Genomic DNA, 15,558 nt, shown 5'->3' with positions numbered 1-15,558 from the left:
CTTTGCATTGTCTTCTTTTAAAAGTAACCTTTAACATAAATCAATTTAGTGGAACAAATGGTAGTGTTATCAGACTTTCTTTGAATTCAGGAAGCTTGGTTGCCAGAGTTTCTCTTTTGATTTGACCATGCTGTGTTTTAACAACCACATCTCTTCTAAACTATTTCAGGTCTGACTTTGTAATCTTTATTTTCTGTTGCAGTACATTGTGGCGTGCTTTGATCTGCTGAAATAAAGCAGTTTATTGTGGCTTTTGTCTGTCTCTGCTAGGTATTGGTGATTTAAGCTTCTTTATATAAATATACAGTAGTTGCTTCAGTTGCTTTGGTATCTTAACCTAGTGTCTTCCTTAATCTAGTCTGTACTACAGTTCCTCTTCTCTGTGTGCCGTGTTGCCAGTTGTATTGCAGAATACAAAATGTGGAACACATGGGAGAACTATGTAATGGTAGAGGAAATGGCTGGAACTTCTGTAGGTGGATAGTTTGTGGGGTAACAAAGAGAGGAGACTTTTTAGATAACAGCTTGCAGAATTCTCTAGCCAGCTTGTCAGTTTTTGCGTAATTTGATAGGGATTAAAAATGGTGGGGCTTAAAAATGGTGCCAGGTAGGTGGGGCTCGTTAGCCATGGAAGGCAGCCCATCTAGGAGAAGGAAAACTCCAATTTCAAACCTCCACTGCCTTGTGGCTATATCCACTCATGGAAAAGGCTTCAGGAGTTAACCTCGAGGCAAAATCCGGAGCTGGAGTCCCGAAGGCAGCATGTGTCTTTCTGCCAACTCCTGCGACATTGCTGGAACCAGTTGTATTGGCTCTTGCTTTTCCATTGGACCATTTCAGCAATGTGGAGAGGGGGGATCTGCTGCTTGGGTAACAGCCTATCCTCCATATTACCTTACCCGGGCTTCATGCTCTGGAGAGAACACTCCTTGATTCAGAGCATGTTACCATAGTCTCTCGAGACTGAAGGATGCCTATGCAAAATAAATAAATAAATAAATAAATAAATAAATAAATAAATAAATAAATAAATAGTTCATAGCCATCTTTCCAAAACTGAATGGTTTGATGGTTGTTGTGGGTTTTTCGCACTTTTTGGCCATGTTCTGAAGGTTGTTCTTCCTAACGTTTCTCCAGTCACTGTAGCTGGCACCTTCAGAGGACAGGAGTCGGAACTCTGTCTGTGCTCAGAGACAGAGAATGGCGAATTTTTAGGAACAACAACCTTTAGAACACGGCCAAAGAGCCCGAAAAACCCACAACAACCATCAGATCCCGGCCCTGAAAGCTTTTGAAAATATACTGAATGGTTTCTTTGAGCAGTAAAGTATGCAAAGCAGGATGATTATGGCAATCCCTGAATGCAAGCATCTAGCATTCTCAGATGGTATCCAGGGTCCTGGTAGGGCCCAGGGTTCATACTTTCCCTAAACTCACTTTACTTCTTCACCCTGCTGAGCAGTGCCAGTTGGGTACATCTAGCTATCTCCTTAATTTCCCACAAAGCTGCTTCCTAGAGTTGCGCTGAAATATTATGGGATGGTAATGTCACTTGATAGAACTAGGCAGCACTGCTCAGAGCCATGCCATCTCACCAGCACACACCAAATGTTACTTTACCTAGGTTTCTTTCAAACCTGAAAATGGCAGTGTCATCCCGTCTTGCTTGTCCTTCAAATGTGATAGTCAAGTCTTCATGTCTGTAGAAATTGTTTAGATAACTATTAAAGGCATTTTATCAAAATCTGGCTGAACAAATTTTTGCTTCATAATGTAGATAAGCAAGGCCATTTCATAAAGGTAAGGATAATATTCATGCATTCCCTATCTGAAATTGTTTCCATAGCCTCCACATCCCTCCTGGCTGAGAGAGAAAAAATTGGTGGTGGACAGACAAGTCTTATTTCTCTTAATATTTGTAAATGAAATGTATAAATAAACTGATTTTCCTTACAGTTTATTTATATAATCATGTTTTCAAAATGCAAATCTGTCTACCATACCATAGCTATTAGAGTTGGAACTTTTGAATTTTTTTGTACTGCAGGTCATTAAAAAAATACCCAAAATTCCAATAGGTAGAATTCTCCCAGGTGAAATTCTGGGAGAAATAACAAAAAAAATAAAAACTCACAAAGCATTACCTGCCCATGGGCCTTGGTCAGCATTCATCTTTCAGGAAAAAAATAAACTGACTGATGATGCCTAGGAGAAGCAACTCTCCAAGGGAGATGCAGGGGTTTATGGAACAGGTGGTCCAATAGAATCTGGAGAGATTGAGAGAATCTTTTGCAGAACTAGCTCGTCCATAAATCTTTGCAAGTCCCATTGAGCCTTGCTACTTCTGAACACCACCAAGGCAGTTTCTTTCCTGTTGAAAGGCAAAAAGGACCCTGCGTGTAGGCAATGGAAGCAGCTCTGTGGATTTTTACTGTATTTTTCTGTTTATAAGACATCCCTCCCACACTTTTCCGTTTATAAGACATCCCACCGTTTATAAGACATCCCTCCCACACTAACCCAAAAATGTAAAAACAAAAACAAAAACTAGCTTTGAGTATTCAGCCTCTGGGCTCAGAATGCTCGGACATTAGGCGTCCCTGTTGAATCTGAGCCTACAGGCTCCACCTCCAACGAGGTGTGTTCCAGTTCAGCATCAGCTGACATCGGTTCCATAGGGCTCATGATTGGAGGCAGCTAAGCCTCCTGTTTGGAGGCAGCTAAGCGGCATGATTAAAGGAAGCCTGTTTACAGAGGCAAGGTGCGGGCTGTTTTGTCCTCTCCGTGTTCTCAGCTTACTTCTGTGTAAAAAATGCCCCTCAATTTTTAGTGTAATGATTTTGGGGAAAAATAGTGTCTCATACATGGAAAAATGCAGTAATTCTAAACATGTCCAGTGGCACAGCCTGCTAATTTTATACAAGGAACATGCAGGAAGCATTATGGTAGCTTCCTTCCTGGAAGCATTGCAGCCTCTGAAGTGAGCATTATCTGAAGGTGTAGGTTTGTGGACTGGAATTCTGTTGCAGGAGGGTGAGATCCTTAAATTGGTTTACTGTCTGACAGAACATTCTTTGAAGGAGACGCTAAGCTGGAACCTCTGGAATTGACTATGTGTTAAAAAAAGGAGCATTGCTTTTATGAGCAGGGGAAGGCAACAATTATTCTAATAGTAATTATATTCATGTGGAAACTTGAGTAATGAATAATGTTTCCTTGTTACTTCAAAATACTTAATATTGTTCTTAATTTTGAGAATTTCTAAAATGTCATTTCTTGTACTGTTAAATGTTTCAGTGTTTTTTAAAGAACAGATTTGTAGCACATTGCGAATAATGAGTAACATGAAGTAATATGAGTTATAGACAATGGCAAATAATTTTTGAAAAAAATTAAGTAAGCCCAACATGTTAGCTGCTAAAGTAATATTTACAGCTTCTTAGAATAATTTCCTTTTCCTTCTGTCTCTGTTTCTGTCTCTGAAGCAGAATTGTGCCTTTTTGTTCCAAATGAGTTCCAACACTGTATGAAGTGAGTGCACTTGTCAAACCAAGTGTTTGTCATATGAGAGAATGTGTTTTTAAAAATTACATATTTCCTCTGAGATCATTTATATAGTTTTTGAAATATGCACCAATAAACTTTCCCCAAAGTCCTTATTTGTGGTTGATGCCACTTTTATTATGGAGCGTGGCCATAGTGAGGGAGTTAGACTTTGTGGCAAAATACACTTCTGGCCATCAGAATGGTGTCATAAGCAATGCAAGTAGTACTCCATAGTACAGGAACTGTTGTAATTGATGTAGTGTATGATTAATGACTTATCGTAAATTTGATTTTAGCAAGGAGGTTGAGAAATGCTTCATTTTTTTTTTAAATTCAGCATATTATTAATTTGAAATTTATTTATTCATTGAAACTTTTTTAACCTGCTGTACATCTTGAGTGGTATACGTGAGGCTTACAATCTAAATTATATTTCAATAAAGCATTAAAATCACAATAAAAATGAAATCAGAAGCATAAAAGTAGCAAAGCAAACTCAACAAATTAGCAGAATACTACTTTTCCCTGTCTTCTTAACCTTATATGGTTGCCACTGCCTTCTTTGGAAACTTCTCAAACAAAGCAGCCAATCTGGGGAGGGGAAGCCGCCCTCCCGGAACCTCATCCGCGGACGAGCAGCAGCGCCCCTTGCTGCCCGGCCTGGCCCACCTTTCCCACCCAGGAAGTTGGCTGGGCAGGAAGCAGTGAGATCACACACACTCTCCCACCTGCCCGCTCGCCCTGGGTGAGGTGGTGCCGAGGCCGGTGGCCGGCCGTCGGCACTACCTGGGTGGGCTGCCCCGCGGCGGCTTCCCCGCAGGGAAGGGGTGCTGGTCTCTTGCGAGGGGCACTGGGGGAAAGGGTAGCAGGAGCGGGACACACCCACCCACAAGCACGACATGCTCACCTGTGAGTGCGGCGGTGCCCTACCCCCCAACATGTCAACGCACGGAACTTGCACCCCCCCAAACGGTCCGCAGACCGGAAAAGGTTGGGGACCGCTGTAGTAAAATATCCAGACAATCATAAAGAACAGAAAACACAAAAAGCTTGCAGCATCAGTTATCTAGAACAGTGGTCCCCAACTGTTTTGACACTGCGGACTGTTTGGGAGGGATGGGGTCCGTGTGCAGGCGTGGGCACTTGCACACATGTGCAAAGGGGTGGGGCGCTCACATTGCGTGTGCACACACATGCATGCATGAAAGAGGTGGGGGCTCACACGTCATGCACACACGCGCATGTGCGAAGGAGCGGGGGCACTCACACAGCATGCACATACACTTACACGCATGCGTGAAGAGGCTGGGTGGGTGGGTGTGCGGGGGTGGTGGAAGATCTGTCTCCACGGCCTGGACTGGCCAAGGACCAGCACCAGGCCGCAGATTGGGAGTTGGGGACCCCGATCTAGAAGACATTTCCAGTTTACATACTGCTTTTCTCTATTTGTGGCCTTGATGTGTTTTTGTTTATCCTAGTGTTTAACCTGGGAGAGGTGTGAGAATAGATTAATTTACCCTGAATCTTCAGTAGAGACGTGAATCCAGGCGGCTCTCTTAAAATCAGCTCCTTGGGAGCACTTGAAGGGAAATCATAGTGTCTCGGCAAAGCTGATGATAGCTCTGCTTTTCCTTCTCTTCCCATGGTTGCAACCACAAATATGCTATTTTCATTATCATATCAACGCCTGAATTCTTGTAAAATTCAGTGACTTAACTAGAAAATTGGTTTGCCTTTCCTAGACCTTTATATAGAATGGACTGAAATGGATTCTGTTTAAACTCCAAATTGCACATTTTAGGTAGGATGCTTACTTTTGAGCCAAACTTGCTAGTTAGCAGATTCTGTCATTGCCTGTAACTACAGCTGGATCTTGTAGCAGTTTCATATTTATTCTTAACAAATCAAAAGCCTGGCTAACAACAAGGCCAGTGGAGGTGATGGCATTCCAGTTGAACTATTTAAAATCTTGAAAGATGATGCTGTTAAGGTGCTACATTCAATATGCCAGCAAGAATTCAGCTCCCTCCTTTCACCCGATGCTGAGTCCTCTTCATGCTGGGCTGAGTTCAGCCGGCGCAAAGGGGACTCACCATCAGGTAGAAGGAGGGAGCCGATTTCTCCCCGGCTGGCCGGCTTGCTTCTGAAGCCAAAAAGGCAGGGAGAAAGCGCGGGAAGTTTGAACTTCCCGCACTTTCTCCCTGTCTTTTTGGCTTTGGAGGTTTCAGAAGGCTTCCTCCGATGTCGGAGGAAGCCTTTTGAAAGCTCCAAAGGCAGGGAGGAAGGGCAGGGAATTCGAATTTCCCGCCCTTTCTCCCTGCCTTTTGGGTTTGTAACCCGATCTGCATTCGCAAGTAGGGTTTACTACTTGCTATGAGATCGGGTTCGTAACCCGAAATGTTCGTATCTAGGGCCGTTCGAAAGTCGAGGGCCCACTATAGTCATATTGGTTTACAACTTTTACCATGGTTTCTTGTGTCTTCAAAACAGCTACTATATTAATATGTTTACTTGTGAATAATTAAAACATATGATGAACCTCAAACACTAAACCATTAGTCATGATCTTATGTTTAAGTGTTCATTTTAACCAAACAGTTCAGTAGTTCTACGAAGTGAAATTCATCCTTGTAAAGGTTCCTTTAAAGGTCATTTCCTCAAATCTTAAATGTTTGCCTGCTTTTTTTAATATGCTGTCAGTTTTCAAATACAATGATCACGTTGCATTGAATTTATCTGCTTTTCAGTTATTTTTTACAATCCTCTAAAAAATATCACCAGTTAAAAATGTTTGCTGGCAATATCATACTAATCAAACAAACACACAAGAAACAAGCACCTCTTTGATAACCTGATAATTTTACTCGGGATTAAAAATTAACTGTGCAAAACCTAGAATACTTTGATTCAACATTACGGAAGCTTCCTTACAAGAGAATACCAATGAGCTATTTTTATACTTTTAAAAAATATCCTCAGTTATTTTAAAAATAAAATGGAACAGGAAAAAAATTGCCTCCATATCCCGTACAAGGCACATGCTGATTTTCTGAAACAATCTCAATACCACCACCCTGGCTCCAATTTTTTGGGAGACTGCGGGGAAGGCTGTTTGGTTCCTGGGGCTGCCTGTTAAGTCCTGTAGTATCTGAAGTGTTTTACAGGCAAAATATTAAACATTGTGCCTTGAATAAGAATGTAGAATGTTCCTTCTCCCTTTGTTGAACAAAACAAAGCCTTTACTACTTTTCTCTGTTTCCCATGCACTTTCAAGCTTTTTCTATGCTTGTAGTTATTGCCCGCAGCCAGATTTTGTTGCTATTGTCTTGGGTAACAAAACTGTTTTGGCCTTTTCACCAAAGCTTTCTACACTCCCCCAGATCTAAACTGCTTTTCACTCATAACATAACCTGAAATGGATGCCTGGCACAGAGCCTTTATAGGTATCCTAGCAGGAATTATATGATTTGATAGCCTGTCATTGGAAAGCAGTTAAGATTGTGCTTCTCAGTGCTCTGCTTTGAAAGCATTCATTTAAGAGAGATTTACCCCAAAGAAGTACAATCTATCAATTCTCTTGCTCAAAATCTTGCCCCACCTCCCCAGCCATTAATCTGAATGAGAAGTTCGCAGACTTTATTCCACCATGAGCCTCTTAAAGATTACTGGGGGATGTCCATGGACCATCTATTAAATGTTGGTAGCTATTATTTTAAAAATTAGAACAGTTTCGTGACTCATATTTTAATAATAAGTTTATCTTCTGCATTGGCGTCATCATCAAAACAAGCTCTGTATTGTGAAACCTATTGACTCTGAGCCAGGCTATTGTGAAAAGTCCTTTATGACAGTTAGATTTTTAAGGAAATTAACAAATGCCATATTATGAATCCTTGAATCATGGATTTTGTTAGCCAGTTTGGTAAACTCGTGCAACCCTCAGTCTCCATCATCAGAAAACGTAAATCAAATGCATAGTCTTTCACTGAATGATCTGAATGTAGCTGGTCTACAGTCTTTCATTGGGTTATCTGAATGGAGTTTAGGGATGACATTAGATGCTTTTTTTTCCTTATAAAAAAGTGCAGAAGACATGGTGGAGATGAGAACTTGGCAGTAATGTGTGACAAGCAGTATAGTACATAGTTGGGTGTCATTGTGCATTTTCATATTAAAAGTAACATGATGGCTGAAATCAAGTAGTACCGTAAGTTGCAGCTAGGGAGGATATTGAACGAGTGTTGATTTTTGAATCAATTGTTACATAAGTTATATTGATTCAATGGACATACTCTGATTGTAACTTGCTACTGGATTTCAGGCACTTTTTGTTGTTATGTGCCATCAAGTCACCTTTGACTGATGATGACTCCAAGAATGAGCAATTTCCAAAATGTCCTGTCCTCGACAGTCTCCTAGTCGGCTCTTTTAAGCTCAAACCTGTGGTTTCCTTTAGGGAGTCAATCTATCTCATACAGTATTAGGTGTTCCTGTTTTCCTGCTGCCTTCAACCTTTCATAGCATTATTGTCTTTTCCAGAGAATCCTGTCTTCTCATGATGTGTCCAAAGTAGAACAGTCTCGGTGCCATAATTTTTGCCTCTGGATAGAGTTCAGGCTTGATTTGCTTCCTTGTTCAACCTTCTGGCAAAACAGCATAGCTGCAGATCTCTCTCCTCCAGAACCATACTTCAAATGAATCAATCTTTTTCCTGTAAACTTTTTTCTACTGTCCAGCTTTCACACCCTGACATGGTGTTTGGAAATACAATAGTGTGGATAATCTTGGTTTTGGTCTCTAGTGACTCATTGTTTTGTGTTTTCTTTTCTTTCCCTTGTGGGAATGTTTACAATTAGATCTCAAAAACATTGGACACCAGGTCATAAATTGCTGCATGTGTGATATGCAACCATACACCACTGACTCTCAAAGCCAGCTTGAATGTTTTATTTGTGATATCTATATTTTACTGTATTTCATGTAATATGTCTGAAGAAATCGACCTGTCCATGAAAGCTCACGTTAAAATATAACAGTCTTTAAGGTGCTACAGTTTGTTTGGTTTTTTAAAATAATGTTTTAATATTATTTTTCCTTTGGGTTTTGCCTGAAATCCTTACACTTGATAATCTTTTCTAATTCCTTCATTGCTGCCTTTCCAAGTCTCAGTCTTTTTCTCATTTCTTGGCTGCACTCTCCATTTAGATTTATGATTATTGTTATAATAAATAACTGTAGTTGTGTTTAAAAAATTAGCTGGATTTTCCAATTTTTCTGAACTGGACCAACTGATCTGTTATTCTGTACTGCTTGTCATGAATGTTTTATTATTCTTTTATATAGGGGGAAATGCAGTGTTGCACTTCTGAATGAGACAGAATCTGTATTGTCATATCTTGCGAAAGAGGTAATGCTTCATTTTTGTAGGATAAAGTTCTCTAACAGTGTCTTTATACTGTATATGAATTTGTGGGGAGTATAAACAGGAAATTATTAATAAAAGCAGCACTTTAGCAGATACATTTGAAAAGTTTTGTTTTAAATTATTGTCTGGTATGGTTATTCAGCATTCTGAGTTATTATTATTTTTAATAATACTGAAATGATTCATTTGAATTACATTCAAAATTTGCAAGTGAAATTAGAAAGGCTTTCCTTCTTACCACCAGAATCTGTCTGATTCTTTTATCACTGTATCAGGCTACATCTTGACATGATTGTCGCTGATGGTAACTGAGCCACTTAGTAACCCTTCTTACATTAAAATTTTCATTAGGTGAAAGATTGCAATCCCTGCCTTCCCTTACATCCTATTAATTGTGCTTTCATCATGGTGTGATAGATTGTTTACTAAACTGCCACAAAACACTTTTTTAAACCAAAGGTTTTATCAGGCAGTGATTGTTGAGGGATCATAAGCTTTTATGGTGCAATTGTATGAGTATGCTCGGAAATAAACCCCAGGGAGTTAATTGTGGCTCACTTCCATTGTGTGTAAGCACACAGCCTACATTGACAGAAGTGTTGTTAGTTTCATATAATCACAGATTTTGCCAAAAACATTAGTCCTTTGTGCAGATATTTATTAAATTTGGAGCAGTTCGTCCACTACAGCGTAGAGTAGTAATTAGTTATATAATGTATATGCATTATATTAGTTATATAATGTGGCTTTCACAACTCTGTAGTGAAAGCCACATTATATATCTAATTACTATATTACTATAAATATGCAGCATTTGTAATAATAATTAAAAACTTTAAAACAGAAAAGAAAACCGACGAATGGCACACTTTTAGCTTTCCATGATCACAAATACGTGCAGGGATAGACACTGATACAGAACTCAACACAGTCTCTTTTTTTCTCATTTCGCCTTCATGGCTCATCAAATGCATGTGCTGCTATACCAACAGCCGTTTTTAACAAGATTTACTTTTGTCATAGACAGGCATGAGTTTGCTGAAGGTTCTGCTATTAAAAGCCAAAGATTCCTCACTGTGGTCTACAGCTTTCTGTGGTTTTCAGACAAAAGTTCTTCCCAGTCTTGGCACTGAAAAAGTAAATTGTGATTTGTACCTTGAAATTCAAGGTTCTTCTTCATCGCCTCTGTGAATCACACCCTGGATGATCTGCGCCTGCGCAGAGCCTCATCAGAAGGTTCTAGAGCTTCTGCGGTAGCAAAAAACACATTGGAATAAGACCCCTCCCCCCTCATATAAGTACCTCAGCGTCAAGGCTCCCCTTTCAGTTTCTTTCAACTGCCACGTTGAGAGCCTCATACTTCCGCTTCTGTGAGTAAAAGAGAAGGAGAGTTTATTCTTGATTCCTTCTTTAAACTTTTAGATCAAATTCATTATCATTAGAGATTTTTTCTTTTCTTATTCGTTCAGCCTCCGGCCCTGGCACCCCCCATCATTGTTTTTTCTCCTCAAATTATTTTCTCCTATTCATGTCCCCTTTGGGCCCGTTTAAACACTGTGTGGTCTTTGATGACAAAATACTACTCTCGAACAGCTACACCAAGTGTCTTTTTTGCTTGGGAGAAGCACACCAGACCTCCTCCCGCCAGCATTGTCAGAACTTCAAGTGCGGAGTCCTCCGTTCTTGTTTATCCAGGTTAAAACTCTGTCTTTGGGAACAATCCCTTCAACCAACCAAAATGACCCAACCTCCTTGTAAGGCTACCTCACAAACCAAAGCAATGGAGAACGCTCTTTCTGAAGCCTCCAAACAACGTCCATGTACCACATCATCCCACTCCAATGTTCCATCAACTTCGTTTAAAACGTCAAAAACCCATAAATTGAAGCGCTCAATACTGAAATCCTCAATATCTAAGCCCTCCACTAAATGTCAAATGTCCACCGAAGCCTCTTCGGTTCCGTAGCCTTAGCTGCCTAAAAGACCTAAACAGCATAAATCTAAAGCTGCAGTCATTTCTCAGCAGCCTCAATAGACCGCCAAATCAATCTCTATTGGTTCGCTTTCTGATGATGACGGAATCCCCTCTCATCAATCCTGCTCCCAGTCACCGGAATGGGATGACAGAGTCAATCGAGTAACATCTTCTTCTCCCAGTCCTCAACACTCTGTTATTTCGAGCAACCCTTCCATAATTCCTTCACCTGACAGGGTTGACTCCGAACAACAACTAGTGACCATACCTTATTCAGTAACATCTGATTGTCCATCATGACCGCCTCAGAGACATTGGCCCCAACAGTCCCTGGAGCCATACAACCCATCTCACAACACAACAAAGTGTTTTTTTCTCTCTATTTCACTGTACCCAAAAAAGGACAGAGGTCTTTGCCCTATCTTAGACCTACGAGAGTTAAACAAATACATCATTACCACAAAATTCCGTATGGTTACCCACAAATCAGTTCTCCCCTTACTCCACAAAAACTACTGCTTTACTGTCAGAGATCTCAAAGACACATACTTCCATACAGCCTTCACACAGAAAATTCCTTCAATTTCAGCTAGGATCACAAGCCTACCAATTCAAAAGGCTTTCTTTCGGCTTTGCAACAGCTCCAAGAGTATTCACCAAGTGCATGGCACCAGTAGCTGCTTACCTCAGCTTGCAAAAAATTCTCATATTTCCATATATCGACGATTGGCTCCTCGTAGCTCATTCCCGTTGCAAGGCACAACGAGACTCTCGCTTCAACCTTACCGTCATTCGTGATCTTGGTCTCGCTGTCAACGAACAAAAATCAAATTTGAAACCTACAAAGATTCATTATATAGGCGCATGCATAGATTCCACACAAGCTTGCACCTTTCTTCCTCCAGACAAGGGAGAAAATCTTATCGCATTACTTTAAGTTTTCACCCCTTATGTTTTTGTACCTGCTTTGACTGTGTAATGTGTACTAGGCACCATGGCCTCTATGACTTCAGTAGTGCAGTACATACGTCTCAAGATGAGATCTCTTCAGTCATGGTTTCTTGCCCTCTTCGACCCGCTCACAGACCCTCCTCTTAAGGGTCACACCAGAACTTGCCTCCCAACTTCAGTGGTGGCGTTTTCCTCTCAACCTATCCGTCGGGCGGCCATTCCAACAACCACAACCACAAATACAGGTCTCCACCAACACCAGCCTCATAGGCTGGGGAACTCACTGCAAATCTCTCAAAATCCACACTAAGTGGTCTTTCAGAGAGAAATTGCTTCACATCAATGAATTAGAGCTGTTGGCAGTTATAAAAGCTTGCAAAGCTTTCAGAAATCTCCTAGCTGGCAAGATGGTACAAATTGCCACCGACAACACCACGGCGATGTAATATATTCTGAAACAAGGTGGCACCCATTCTTCAAGGCTCCTCTATATAGCAGTCGACCTCTGGGAGTGGTGCCTAGCACATCATATCTGCCTCATGGCTTTACACATTGCTGGCCACGGCAACGACTTGGCTGATCTACTCAGCCGCACAAACTCTCAAGCTCACGAATGGGAGTTAGACCAATCAGTTTTTCTTTGCCTACGCGAATGATGGGGCAAACCAACTCTCGACCTCTTTGCCTCCTGTGTGAATCAGAAGTGCAAATGATACTGCTCCCGAGCCGGCATTGGCAAACAGTCCCAATGGGATGCATTCATCGGCTGATGACCCTCACTTACCTTTTCCTGCCGTTCCCGCTTCTCCACAAGGTCGTGGTTCACCTACAACAAGACAAACCCGATGCCATCGTTATAGCCCCTTGGTGGCCGAGACAACCCTGATTTCCAGTCCTCACAATGTCTCATCAGACATTCACCACCTCTGTCGCCTGCACCACCTCCTCGCTCAGAAGAACACTCGAGTACTCCACCCAGACTTACTTGCTCTGCACCTGGCAGCATGGAGGATTCCGCCTTGCTAATGAACATCCTCCATCAATCAAAGAAGCCCTCCACTGTATAAATGGAAAAGATTCAGATCTTTCACTGAAGCTTCTTCTTTGTCTTCTATCCGCCCATCACTTGCTACTGTTCTAAGTTTTTTGGCTTCATCTCAAGTCTAGCGCCTTTCCCTCTCTTCCTTGAGAATTTACCTCTCCACCATAGTTTCTTATCAGCCCCCTAATTCTCTGGCAGCTGATTTCTTCAAGCATCCAACATTGAAACGATTTTCTTAAAGGTCTGTGTCATATCTACCCACATATCCACCTGCCTTCCCCGCAATGGTCGCTAACACTAGTACTGCAAGAACTTACTAAAGCTCCTTTTGAAGCTTTAACTTGAACTGATTTACGGCTACTTACCTTTATAACAGTTTTCCTTGTCGCCATCACCTGAGCTCGACAAGCTAGTGAGTTAGCGGCCTTACATCATGACTACCCTTATTTACAGTTTTTTTTTCTGGACAAACTCAAACTACCCATGGGTATTTCTTTCCTCCCCAAAGTTAAATCTCAATTCCATCTCTCTCAGCCATTTATCCTTCCTTCTTTCTTCCCATCACCGTCCACAACTCAAGAAAGAATCCTCCATACTTTAGACGTTAGGAGAACCCTTGCCTTTTACATCCAACGCTCTCAACCTTTCAGGCGTTCACCTCAACTTTTCATAAGTCACCAACCACCTACTAAAGGTCGGCAGGTAACATCTCAAACTATATCTAGATGGGCCGCTTCAACCGTTCACCTCACATATCAGCTGGCACGCAAACCAGTCCCGAAGGTGATTCGGCCTCACTCTTCCAGAGCAGTGGTGACCTCTACGGCATTCCTACGCTGTGCAGCTCTTCCAGACATCTGTTCCTCTGCTACCTGGGCACAGCCGTCCACTTTCATCTGGCATTATAGACTTGATCTCTGGCAGAAATCTGATGCAGCCTTTGGATGTGCTGTTCTAGCCTCTACCTTGGCATAACACCCAGCCTCCGGGTAAGAGAACTTATTAGTCACCCAGGGTGTGATTCACAGAGGCCACGAAGAAGAACGACAGGTTACCGACCTGTAATTGTAGTTCTTTGAGTGGATCTCTGTGATTCACACGTCCCGCCCATCCTCCCCGCTGTCACACCATTCTGCTTAATGTAGTGGCAGCTGACACAACTAAAAGGGGGGAGCCTTGGCACCAAGGTACTTATACGAGGGGGGGATGGACATTATTCTAATGTGTTTTTGCTACCGCAGAAACTATAACTTTCCAATGAGGCTCCGTGCAGGCATGGCTCATCCAGGGTGTGAATCACAGAGGTCCACTTGAAGAACTACAATTACAGGTGGGTAACCCGTCAACATGTTATAGAGTGTTTTCTCTATCACACTGTATTTTTACTCCTCCTTGGGTGCCTTTAAGGAGAAAGGTAGGGTAAAAATATTTCAAACAAATAAAATACCTTTCAGAAATTCATGTTTTCTCTTGTTTTTTTTCCTCTTTTTATTTTAGGATACTTTCTTCTATTCGCTGGTGTATGATCCTTCACTCAAAACACTCCTAGCAGACAAAGGAGAAATTAGAGTAGGACCCAGGTATCAAGCAGATGTTCCAGATATGCTCTCTGAAGGTAAAAATACTATATTTTGGATTTGGGTTGCCAGTTGGTATGCTTTGATGTAGTTCTGCATGTTTGAGTTTTCAAGTGATAATTACAAAACATGGGTTCTCAGACCACATATCAATGAGCTTTTTCTCCAAAAACTTACTGTGGTTTCTGTTTGTGAATGTAAATCTTACAAATGAGTAGTGCTTCCAGTGATTTATCCAGCAGCAAAATGCCTGTGTTGTCATCAACCCTATTTTGTATATGGTATCTGTAGTAATTTGACATATATTTAAACTTTAATGTAATTGCCACAGTCTGTACTTGTATTTTGTTTTCCTGTTAGTTAGCTGCCCACAGTTTTCTGTCTTCTATATACATGCATATATTTGTTGTTTAGTCGTCAAGTCATGTTCGACTCTTTGTGACCCCGACTTGCATATATAGAGAGAACATATATACATATGTCTGCCAACCCGGGATAATATTCATGAGTCCACTGAAATGGATTCTAGTCAGTATGAAGCTATGTCTCAACAGAGACCCACATGTAACAGAACATAAACATGAAATTTTCCTTGAAAGATGCTTCTGCAGCCATCTTAAATCAATTGTTCTGAATACATAGTTGTATCCAAAGTGGCTGTTAGACAACATCGAGCATGGAGTATTTTGCAGTGGAAAGATGGATGATGTCAGGTGCTCAGGTCATGACGTCCAGGTCTATACATCTAGACACCTTCCCTCTTTTCTAATCTATTTGAAGCTGATTATATTTCTCCAGTCACCACCCAATCATGTATAGGCTGCAATATGAATTAAAGAGCCTCTTCTGGTCAAGGATACAGACTTGCAATTCCTTAAATGTGTGTGTATGTCTGTTTTAATTTTTCCTACATAGGGTAGGTCATCTATGCAGTGATTCTACCTATTTGGGAACTCTGTATCTAAAGTTACGTGGAATTGCTTATGTTAGGTTTGTGCATAAGCAGTTTTGAATGCCTGTGTTATAGATGGGCATTGGTAAA

The 15,558-nt window shown here is 41.2% G+C and overlaps 1 protein-coding gene across 4 annotated transcripts in view; it reads left to right on the top strand.

Annotated features, from left to right (window-relative positions):
• The window catches only part of MTA3 (metastasis associated 1 family member 3), a 182,068-nt gene that overhangs the window by 46,664 nt on the left and 119,846 nt on the right, over window positions 1-15,558 (top strand). For all 4 annotated transcript variants that reach the window (XM_078380862.1, XM_078380857.1, XM_078380865.1 and 1 more), the window contains exons 5-6: window positions 8,890-8,953; window positions 14,437-14,554. In XM_078380862.1, the coding sequence (XP_078236988.1) occupies window positions 8,890-8,953; window positions 14,437-14,554 (182 nt within the window). The remainder of the gene's footprint in view (window positions 1-8,889; window positions 8,954-14,436; window positions 14,555-15,558) is intronic.

This window comes from Pogona vitticeps, chromosome 1 (assembly GCF_051106095.1).
Source record: "Pogona vitticeps strain Pit_001003342236 chromosome 1, PviZW2.1, whole genome shotgun sequence".
Taxonomy (NCBI): domain Eukaryota; kingdom Metazoa; phylum Chordata; class Lepidosauria; order Squamata; family Agamidae; genus Pogona; species Pogona vitticeps.
This window is presented reverse-complemented; position numbering and strand designations above follow the sequence as displayed.